The sequence below is a fragment of the Salvelinus sp. IW2-2015 genome, linkage group LG26 (genome assembly GCF_002910315.2).
Source record: "Salvelinus sp. IW2-2015 linkage group LG26, ASM291031v2, whole genome shotgun sequence".
In the NCBI taxonomy this organism is placed as follows: Eukaryota; Metazoa; Chordata; class Actinopteri; order Salmoniformes; family Salmonidae; genus Salvelinus; species Salvelinus sp. IW2-2015.
This window is the reverse complement of record NC_036866.1, coordinates 28,228,752-28,240,360: the sequence shown is the minus strand read 5'-3', so window position 1 is coordinate 28,240,360 and position 11,609 is coordinate 28,228,752. Positions and strand designations below refer to the sequence as shown.

The 11,609-nt window shown below is 44.7% G+C and overlaps 1 protein-coding gene, 1 long non-coding RNA gene and 1 pseudogene across 2 annotated transcripts in view; 2 read left to right on the top strand and 1 right to left on the bottom strand.

Annotated features, from left to right (window-relative positions):
• Nucleotides 1–2,905, top strand: part of LOC111952201 (IQ motif and SEC7 domain-containing protein 3-like) — a 47,359-nt pseudogene extending 44,454 nt beyond the window's left edge.
• Nucleotides 2,906–4,555: 1,650 nt separating this feature from the next.
• LOC139023061 (uncharacterized) lies at nt 4,556–6,008 on the top strand. Its single transcript, XR_011474204.1, has 2 exons — nt 4,556–4,655; nt 4,721–6,008. It is a non-coding gene; the product is annotated as an uncharacterized lncRNA (long non-coding RNA).
• A 569-nt stretch (nt 6,009–6,577) lies between these two features.
• Nucleotides 6,578–11,609, bottom strand: part of LOC111952200 (phosphatidylinositol phosphatase PTPRQ-like) — a 57,647-nt gene continuing 52,615 nt past the window's right edge. Inside the window, 8 exon segments of the mRNA XM_070435364.1 lie at nt 6,578–7,234; nt 7,325–7,448; nt 7,613–7,894; nt 8,890–9,015; nt 9,115–9,249; nt 9,404–9,480; nt 9,555–9,645; nt 9,759–9,840. Of these exon segments, the coding sequence (XP_070291465.1) occupies nt 7,197–7,234; nt 7,325–7,448; nt 7,613–7,894; nt 8,890–9,015; nt 9,115–9,249; nt 9,404–9,480; nt 9,555–9,645; nt 9,759–9,840 (955 nt within the window). The 3' untranslated portion in view covers nt 6,578–7,196.

Here is an 11,609-nt window from a genome sequence, read left to right as displayed (position 1 = left end):
TGCTACTACTACTATTACTACTCTACTACTGCTACTACTATTGCTACTACTACTACTCTGCTACTACTATTATTACTACTCTACTATTATTATTACTACTACTACTACTACTACTACTCTACTACTGCTATTACTATTATTACTACTAGTACTACTAATATACTACTACTAGTACTACTACTACTCTACTATTATTACTACTAATCTACTACTACTGCTACTATTGCTACTACTACTACTACTACTACTACTACTATACTACTACTTCTGCTACTGCCACTACTACTACTCTGCTACTCCTACTACTAATCCGCTACTACCACTACTACTAGTACTACTACCACTACTCTACTATTATTACTACTACTACTACTACTACTCTAAAAGTACTGCTACTACTACTATACTACTACTAGTACTACTACTACTACTACTACTACTACTACTACTACTATACTATGCTATTACACTGTACTGCTCCATACATAGCTAACTATGAGCAGTGACATTGTCTGTCCAGTGTCCTACTATGCCCATGACATCGCCATTCTAGTTACATAGCTAACTGTTTTTGTGTGTGTGTGTGTGTGTCCAGACTATGCTCATGGCATCACCATGTTGAGTCCGTTCTCTTCAGAGAAGAAGCAGCTGGTGAGTTTCTGCTCCCCCAGCGGAGAGGAGCTCAGGAATTTCACAGAGGAGCTACGTGAGTCCATCACTGAGGTCAACGAGATGGAGCAGATACACATCCAATGTGAGCACACACGCATACGCACGCACGCATGCACACCACACACACACACACACACGCATAAGCACGCACACCACACGCACGCACGCACACACAAGCAGGCTCTTTATGTAATTATATGGTCATATCTCGCTGTCTGTAGGGGAGCTGGAGCGAGAACAGGGGGTGCAGACTCACACCCCCCACACCAATGGAGGACAGATGGACACACTCAGTCGACACACAGGATCACCCACTGGTAACAAACACAAAGTTAGCGACTAGCATCCACACATCATGCTGTGTCTCTGAGTGTCACTTGTGTGTTTCTCCCCTCAGCTCAGCAAGATCTGTATGACAAGACTGGCAACAACACTGTGGAGGTGAGTTACATACACACTCTGCCTCAGGTAAGTGTATGTGTGTTAGCAAAGATGCACACAGGCGAGTAGTAGGGAGACCCTCCTCAGCTCCCTCCAGCTCTGTGTGCCTCATAGCAACACAGCTGCAACTGGAGGGATAGCTTTAGCCATCAGCCTTCTGCTAACAGAAACCAGTAATTAGCTATTAGCCACCTGCCAATGCACGGTTATCTATTAGCTATTAGCCTCCTGCTAGTAGGGAGTTAGCTATTAGCCTCCTGCTAACACAACATCTGCCTCCCAGCCATCATAAGCTTTTCTAAGCCCTGCTGGCTTGCTAGAAAACCATCTCCATGGCAAGACTCAGAGTTAATGTACGTGTGTGTCTGTGTATGCATGCACATGTATGACTCAAGCCCAGTTCCTCCGCTCTAAATACCCTCTCTACAGACCTAGCAGCCCCAACCCCTAACTCTTAGTCAGTCCTTTAGCATTGCATATCTCTGTATTGGGGAGACACCATGCCCTCGGTGTCATCTCCCCCCACACACTCATCCCTCTCCACACACACACACTCCTCCTCCTCCACACACGCACGCAAACTCACACCCACCCACTGGAGCCCAAATGTTGACCCTGAAACGCCCTTCCACCCAAACACAGGTGTGTCTCTGGGCTGGTGTGTGTGTTAGCATGCGCTCYCTCCCTGCATGCCTGCATGCTGCCAGTGTATCTAACCCACCAGAGGGCTGCTGTAGGCTGCATTCAGGCTGGTAACTCCTCATGCCATTCTCTGGCTGTTTCTAAACTAGGTGTCAATTCACAATAGGCTGCTGCAGACCTACCACATGACCCAGCCCAGCCCTGATAGGCTGCTCCAGACCTACCATGTGACCAGTCCTGACTCCACCCAACTGGCTCTGGCAGCACCAGCCATGCTAAGTGCCACCCATCCCGGAGAGTTCCGCCCAGACACCCTCATCCAATGCCAGCAGATCGTCAAGGTGATCGTCATGGATCAGAGCGGCCGCGGGAGAATGGAAGCTTTCCTCAACCAAGGAAGCCCCGCCTCCCACCACCGCCTCATCCAATCAGCGATGTCCACGCCAGTACGTGTCAGAGAGGGAGCTGAGCCCCCTCTGCCTCCCCCTCCTCCCCCCTACAACCACCCCCACCAGTACTGTCCCCCCGACTCCCCCTGCCCTCTCTCACACACCCTGCCTCACCCCCTCCGCAGACGCAACTCTAGTGGCTCCCGCAGCCTCGTCTGACATATCACCCCCTCACCCCTGACCCTACCACACCGTATCATGCACCCTCTGACCTTTTGTTAAATAGTCATGTACTGTATTGGTGAAACACACACAACACAAACACTCATAGACAAAGATAGAGAAAAGGTGAGACGAGGAAGGGAGGAAGAGAAAGCGGGCGGGAAGGAAGTCGGCTGAGAGAAAGGGAATAAGCCGATAAAGCGAGTGGGAGATAATGGAGAGGATTCAAATCAATATAAAATCAAAGTCATCTAATGATTTCATGTGTATTTTTGAATAGGATGTCATTTTGACAACATTTCTAAACAGAGATTTTCTAATCGTACAGCTCTTGTGACACAGTGTCATCTGTACATATCTATATCTGTTCCTGACTTTAGAAAGAACGATTTAGGATGCCCCCTCTCACCCCCTGATCCCTGACTCTAACCCTGCCCTTATGTCACACAGCTGATGGAACACACAGATCTCCTCCATGTGTGGAGCTGTCTGGACATGGAGACAGGTCACCTCAATGACATCATCAACATCATCTAGGGTTATAGACACTCCTTCATGTAGCCACACGGTCATGTTTCAGGGAATGTGCTAAGGATATAATAGATAATTGTGAGAATGCTATATAAATACTTTTGATCGTGAAGAAGTGAGTATGTCAGAGTAGCAGGGAGGGAAGAAGTGAGAATGTCAGAGTAGCAGGGAGGGAAGAAGTGAGTATGTCAGAGTAGCAGGGAGGGAAGAAGTGAGAATGTCAGAGTAGCAGGGAGGGAAGAAGTGAGTATGTCAGAGTAGCAGGAGGGAAGAAGTGAGTATGTCAGAGTAGCAGGGAGGGAAGAAGTGAGAATGTCAGAGTAGCAGGGAGGGAAGAAGTGAGTATGTCAGAGTAGCAGGGAGGGAAGAAGTGAGTATGTCAGAGTAGCAGGGAGGGAAGAAGTGAGAATGTCAGAGTAGCAGGGAGGGAAGAAGTGAGAATGTCAGAGTAGCAGGGAGGGAAGAAGTGAGTATGTCAGAGTAGCAGGGAGGGAAGAAGTGAGTATGTCAGAGTAGCAGGGAGGGAAGAAGTGAGTATGTCAGAGTAGCAGGGAGGGAAGAAGTGAGTATGTCAGAGTAGCAGGGAGGGAAGAAGTGGAGTATGTCAGAGTAGCAGGGAGGAAAGAAGTGAGTATGTCAGAGTAGCAGGGAGGAAGAAATGAGTATGTCAGAGTAGCAGGGAGGGAATAGATTGAGTATGTCAGAGTAGCAGGGAGGGAAGAAGTGAGTATGTCAGAGTAGCAGGAGGGAAGAATGAGTATGTCAGAGTAGCAGGGGGAAGAAGTGAGTATGTCAGGTAGCAGGGAGGGAAGAAGTGAGTATGTCAGAGTAGCAGGGAGGGAAGAAGTAGAATGTCAGAGTAGCAGGAAGAGGAAGAATGAGTATGTCAGAGTAGCAGGGAGGGAAGAAGTGAGTATGTCAGAGTAGCAGGGAGGGAGAATGAGTATGTCAGAGTAGCAGAGGGAAGAAGTGAGTATGTCAGAGTAGCAGGGAGGGAAGAAGTGAGTTATGTCAGAGTAGCAGGGGAAGAAGTGAGTATGTCAGAGTAGCAGTGAGGGAGAAGTATGAGTATGTCAGAGTAGCAGGGAGGGAAGAAGTGAGTATGTCAGAGTAGGCAGGGAGGAAAAGTGAGTATGTCAGAGTAGCAGGGAGGGAAGAAGTGAGATGTCAGAGTAGCAGGGAGGAAGAAGTGAGTATGTCAGAGTAGCAGGGAGGAAGAAAGTGAGAATGTCGAGAGTAGCAGGAGGGAAGAAGTGAGTATGTCAGAGTAGCAGGGAGAAGAAGTGAGTATGTCAGAGTAGCAGGGAGGAAGAAGTGAGAATGTCAGAGTAGCAGGAGGGAAGAATTAAGTAGTCAGAGTAGCAGGAGGAAGAAGTGAGTATGTCAGAGTAGCAGGGAGGGAAGAAGTGAGTATGTCAGAGTAGCAGGAGGGAAGAAGTGAGTATGTCAGAGTAGCAGGGAGGGAAGAAGTGAGTATGTCAGAGTAGCAGGAGGAAGAAGTGGAGTATTTCAGAGTAGCAGGGAGGGAAGAAGTGAGTATGTCAGAGTAGCACGGGAGGAAGAAGTGAGTTATGTCAGAGTAGCAGGGAGGGAAAATGTGAGTATGTCAGAGTAGCAGGGAGGAAGAATGAGTATGTCAGAGTAGCAGGGAGGAAGAAGTGAGTATGTCAGAGTAGCAGGGAGGGAAGAAGTGAGAATGTCAGAGTAGCAGGGAGGGAAGAAGTGAGTATGTCAGAGTAGCAGGGAGGGAAGAAGTGAGTATGTATCAGATAGCAGGAGGGAAGAAGTGAGTATGTCAGAGGTAGCAGGAGGAAGAAGTAGAGTAATGTCAGAGTAGCAGGGAGGGAAGAAGTGAGTATGTCAGAGTAGCAGGGAGGGAAGAAGTGAGAATGTCAGAGTAGCAGGGAGGGAAGACTGTTTCTCCTAACTCCTGGCTTACAGATGATTACAATCTGTATTTCTATTCGTAATGTCTGACTTCTACCCTGATTATCATATCTGCGTGTGCATGTGTGTTGAGAGTATGAGGGTCTGCCAGTGTATGTGCGTGTGAAAGGGTGTGTCTGTGTGTGCTTCTTTGCATGTGTGTGCGAATACCATTGATCTATTCTCTGAGGTTTTGCTACACTGGTCCAAGCCTCACACTCAGGAATATACCAGTACTGACGACAAACTGTTCAACATTCTAACTTATTGTTTGATCAGTAATAACATGAACATTGTATGTTATTAACTGGTAATGTTCTAACGTTCCATCTAATTTGTCCTGTTGAATATTCAATCTCACTTTCTGAATCCCTAAAGGGTTAACTATTACCCATTCTCACCTGTTCTCCACTGGACTGCATGTCACATAGGAATGTATATACACACACAGTACACACACATGCACACACAGAGCGTTAAACCACAAAATTACTTATTAAGTATGTTTATCAGAATATTGAATATGTTTCATTATTATTATTATAGAGTGTTGTTACATCTCTTCCTTCCCTTCCCCTCTCTCTGAGGGCTGTGACACGTGGTGACCCACTGAGGCTGATCTTCTTTGTGTTGCACCATATTATTAGAGTATATCGGAATACTGGATATGTGCACAGTATATAGGTGCTATATATATATATATATATAAAATGTAAAAGGAATGGACGGACTGCCGATGTGTGTATTTGTACAGAGAGGTGGAAATCTATTTGTTTTTCAGATTATGGGGGCAACAGCACCCCACTGTTACCACGAGAGACACACACAGAGATGATGACACATTATCATAATTAGAGCTCTGTGTAAAGGGCTATACTGTAGCTATGATCACACTAGCGTTAGCATTAGCTAGATGGTTTAGTGGAAAACAAGCAGGAGTCATAGTAGACATTTTAGCATGTTCTAAAGCCCTWACATATCACCCTAACCCTGAGTCTGGCTCGCCTGTCCTGCATCCATCTTGGAGATGTCTTACACTGTTGAAGAGAGCACCTGTGCACCGTCACATTAAGTATTTACTAAGATATCATGTTTATAACAATTACAGTGTTTACTAATGGAATATTTCTAAAGGTTTCTGTTTGAAGAGAATTACATAATAAAGTAGTTTGTACTCTGCCTTGAGCCCTGGGTCCTGTCTGTCTGTTTGTGTGTGTGAAAGGTTTGCCTGCCGACATGACTTAGCACCTCTGAACAGTGTCGGCAGTCAATCTCTTTTGTGTTCACACAGCAAAGACWTTGGAAGTCGTCAGCCACTCAGCCTTGTTAAAATACTCCAAACCAGAAGGTGGCAGTAGCGTTGTTTGGCAATGCATATCCATGCGTATCGCTTATGGTCACAATTCTATATTTGTAGAAGGCCCCCAGATTTTGCTTTTTTTTTGTTGGCTCCAAGTCAAGTCACTCCAAGTCCAAGTAATTTTTTGTTGTTGGCTCCAAGTGCTTTCTGATTGGCTCCAAGTCAAGCTGTTGGCCACTGACAAGCATTGCGTAGGTTTGTCGCTACCGGGTCGGCACGCGGCAGGTACCGCTTTTGTTCTAGCAAGAGAAGGAACGGCCTCCCACTGTGATAAGTACCTACAGTATCAGCAGTCTATCGGCAGTGAGATTCTCAGTGTATTTCTTGCTTCACTCTTTTTGGGGTGTCATTTTTATAAACTAAACAGCTCACTGAGACACACAGACAGAGTAGGTGAGTAGTGGAGTTGATTTTACTTCTGGTCCAAAACACAGATGTGGAACAAAATACATCAAATACACAAGAACACCCCACAAATACATTATACCTCAAACCCCCCAATTACAATGACAAACATAGCAACACGTGATATGAACGTAGTAACACAGCGAAGCAAACATATGAACACAGTGACAACACTATTTGGCTGAAAAACTMAATATACAAAAACATGATACAAGAATCCAATGAAATACACAGTGGAATGACTATTGCAAGATACCTGTAAACTTCCATGTGTGATATATATCCCTCTCTTTTCTGCCTGTGGACTTATACAAAAGATGCAGGACTCCACGAGGACTAATGGTGTGATGATTCAGGCCAGGTAAACAACTACGTTTCTGTTGTGTTGTTTTGACCCTCCTGCCAGAAAAAAGGCAACTTGTGTTCCCAAAGAAGCTGGAGGAAACATTACTCTGTTTGGACTACACAATTCTCTCTCTTTCTATCATCTCTCCCTCCTCTTTCTCTATCTCTGGTGGAGCAATCKATCTGACAAACAGTCAGTGTGTCCAGGATTTGGCCCCATGACCCAGGGATAGGTGTGAAGTTGACTGATAAGTTCTCAGCCTTTACATCGTAGTCTCCTCCCATTCCAGCTCAACATCACCTGCAAGAGCACAAAAAAGTAGATATGTGAAATGTGCGTTTATGACGTATGTGTATGCTAGTGTGTGTTCTTGTATATGTGTGTGCTCACCCTCCATAGCTTCCAGTGAGTCCATCTTCTCCAGAGCAGAGTAGTTGATGAACCAGATGGACTGGCTGTTTCCTTTACTGTTCAGCAGATCCAGAGTACTCTGGTGTAGGAACATATACTGGGCCTGGGGACATGCATGAACAGACTCTCTAAGATTCTGTCTGGCAGGTTTGAATGCACCAGGAAAACATGGTGAAACTAGATCATACTATGAAGTATCATATCCATATCACAGTAAGAATATTTCATTATATTATGATACATGTTGTATAAATGCATATTTCTCACCAGGTTCTGCACCATACACATCCTCTCACTGCGTAGTTCAGCCACCAGACCGTAGATGTCCACAAAGTCATGATCACTGACGTGTTGGATCAGGTGATCCAGCGTTATAAACACTCCTGTCCTGCCCACGCCAGCACTGCAGTGCACCACTATAGTGGTGTTCTCATGCCTGTTGGCTCTGATGGCTCTAACAAACTGTATGAGTGTGGTGCTGGAATCTGGTACACCATGCTCTGGCCAAGAGGTGTAGTTGAAGTGGTGAACCACCATGTAGTCCCCATGCTAGGGGGAGAAAGGGAGAGACAGAGAGAGGGGGGGAGAAGGAGTGACAAAGGGAGAGAAGGAGTGACAGAGGGAGAGAGAGCGAGGGAGTTAGAGAAGGAGAGAGAGAATAATGATTTTATTGTCAAGAGGATAACTCTGAACTTGTTTACTCTGAGGTACTCAAACATACACTGATTGTACAAAACATTAGGAACACCTGCTCTTTCCATGACAGACTGACCGGGTGAATCCAGGTGAAAGCTATGTTCCCTTAATGATGTAACTTGTTAAATCCATTTCAGTGTAGTTGAAGGGGAGGAGACAKTTGAAAGTAGGATTTTTAAGCCTTGAGACAATTGAGACATGGATTGTGTATGTGTGCTATTCAGAGGCTGTATCGGCAAGACAAAATATTGAAGTGCCTTTGAACGAAGTATGGCAGCAGGTGCCAGGTGCACCGGTTTGATTGTGTCAAGAACTGCAGTGCTGCTAGATTTTTCACGCTCAATAGTTTCCTGAGTGTATCAACCAACAATGGTCCAGAACCCAAAGAACATCCAGCGAACTTGACACAACTGTGGGCATTGGAGTCAACATGGGTCAACATGGGCCAGCATCCCTCTGGAACGCTTTTGACACCTTGTAGAGTCCATGTCCCGATGAGTATTCAGACCCCTTGACTTTTTCCAAATTTTYTTACATTACAGCCTTATTCTAAAATGGATAAACTTGTTTTTTTCCCCCTCATCAATCTACACACAATACCGCATAATGACAAAGCCAAAACAGTTGACATTTTTGCTAATTTATAAAAAATATATATCTTATCTAAATTCTAAAAATCTCTCTTTGCTTTGTCATTATGGGGTATTGTGTGTAGATTGATGAGGGAAATAAACAATTTAATCAATTTTAGAAGAWGGCTGTAACTTAACAAAAGGTGAAAAAAAGTCAAGGGTTTGTGGAATACTTTCCGAATGCACTGTATGTATGTGTGTGTGTGTGTGTGTTACCCGCTCCACTTTGAGAGCTCTGACGGTCCAGTCAGGATAAACGTCCTCTGTCAGCTTGGTGATGATGATGTCCCCAAACACTGTCACCGGCTTATTGTCCTCTGGCCAGTACTGGTGACACCGGATCTAAACACACCCACACACAGCACACACACACAAAATTGGTGACCGGATCTAAACAGACATACGACCCTGACACTACTAAAACCTTGGTCCAGTCCTTACCCTTCCTTTCTCATAGCACTGTGTGAGCATAGCGATGGTTCGTGTGCGAGTCTCCCAGATCATCCTCCAGAAGTCAGCCACAGTGCCGGGGAGAGGACCCTGGGTCGCTATGAACTCACTAGGACACAGGTAACCCTAAGGGGGAGAGGAAGAATGTTATAGTCAGAACAGAGTAGGTCACAGGTCTCCAGTTTTGTAGTAAACACAAACGTTGGGGTGTTTAGAAATGTGAGCTTCTCTGAAAGCATGAGTGTTCTCTTTTCTCTCTGTGTGTGTGTGTGTGACTCACTGAGATGAAGCTAGCGTTGATGTAGTCAGATCCAGGCAAGCCAGGTTCAGACAGCAGCTTAACACGGTTGTTGTTGTCTGTAGAGGAGAGAGCGTGTTAGGCTGTGTGTGTTTGTTACGCTTAGTGTGTGTGCATGCATGTGTGCTCATACAGGGTTTGATGTTAGTGAAGCGGTTCGTGGATCTGTTCCAGGGAAGGTCAGCGTCTGATGTAGCCAGGTCGTGCAGCAGTTTGGGTAGCTCCTGGAAAGGACAGGGTTAACACTGTCAGACTACACACAGACGCGCACGCACATACACGCAGGCGCGCACACACACACAGGTTTTCACAGGGGTCAGAGGTCAGAGTTACATACTGCGAACTCTTCCTGGAACTTGGCGTTCTCGTTGGCACACAGATCCTCTACATGCTGCAGAAAAGACTTCTTATTGACCGGCCTGAGAGACAGAGTGAGATGGGGGTAAGAGAAATCCTTCACAGAGCAGCAATCCACATCTAACTAGTATTGCCAAGCAAATACAATCACATAGCACAACATACACACTCATCAGGTGACTTACTTGAGAGACTTTCTGTAGCTGAGAAGTCTGAAACAGAGTTGACAGAACAATGTGAGTCACACTGGCACGCTGTGAGTACGGCAGACCTACTTTCCATTACTCTACAGTTACAGACTCACACACTGAATGAATAACAGCACTTCACTACGAAACTAAAGCAATGAGAGAGACCACAACACACTGCAATGCAACACAGCAACACACACATATGAGTGCTATATAACAAGGGCTACACACACTGAGTGCTACACACTTGAAGGGCTACACACACTGCATTAAACTTACTGGATGACAAATATCTCCTTCCGTCTAAAAGAAGAGTAGGAAATACCTGGGAGAGAGTTTGAGAGAGGAGTTGGAGCAAAGCTTGATGATTAGTTGATCATTTGAGTCAGCTGGGGCAAACCCAAAACGGCACCCCTTGGGGTCCCAGGACAGTTTGGAAAACCCTGGGTTAGAGTGAGAGTGGAAGACAGACAGCCTGTGTGTGTTATTGTGTACTGTAGTATGCGTGTATTGTGTGTGTGTTTAGCAGCAGCATGCACATTCTGTAGGATGCAGTAGAGTAGTAGAGGCAGAGTGAGCATCAATGTTACAGTGGGGTAAACTTTGTGAAGTTGTGTGTGAATGAGAGAGAGGGAGTGTGTATGTGTGAGAAAAAGACACACATCGGCATACACACACTGACCTGTGTAGTTTCTCTTCTTCAGCTCAAGGTCAGCCACAGAAATCAGTTGATCCAGTTTAAACTTGTCCTATAATCTCCGCCTCCGGGGAGAGTAGGTTACCCATCCTTCTGACGCTGACGGATCCTGTCGTTGGATGAGGAATGTCAATCATCTGACACAACTGACTATGGCTGGCTGGGTTTGACTAGAAACTTGAGGTTTTAGATTTCAATACTCTAAATAATACTTTAAAATATATTGGTTTGAAAGTATGTTGACAGAAATGTATTTGGAAGTCTCCCTAAGTATTTATTTGACTCTGTTGGGGTTAGATAGTTTGCTTCATGCTAATTTGATGTTGATAAAATCCCAGTAAAGTTGGCCAAATTCCATAAGCAGGATTTTAGCTGGGATGTTAGCGTATAAACACAATTTCCCCCTCACAGATACTTTATATGAACAACATATAAAGATATACGATTTAAAAGTAAGTCTCTTTTCTTCCGTAACTGGTTTGAGAATAAAATTTTTTGGTTGGTCAGTTACTGAATGAGGATGGATATCTACTTTCTTGAATTTCTTGATACATTTAAAATTCAATAACCCGAAAGAATATGCAATTGTTTTTGATGCGATTCCAAGGGGTTGTAATCTCTTTTAAATTCTCTGTGGTTGATGTAGAACATAGATTTACATGAAAATATATTCTTTGGCAAATTAACATAAAGATAATGTAGTAAAACAGATTAGGAATATTGTTTGTGATACTACAATTCCCTCAGCAAGATTCTTTGGTCAAATATCTATGGTGATATACAATGGGGGAAGCTGGAAAATTGCTAACAATATGTATCAGATAACAAGGTAAAGGAGTTTCATTTAAAATGTTACATAGAATTATCCTGTGTAAACATGTTTTGAAAAGATTCAGCTGAATATTGACTAGTAATGTGATTTCTGTGGAATGGAGAAGGAGAC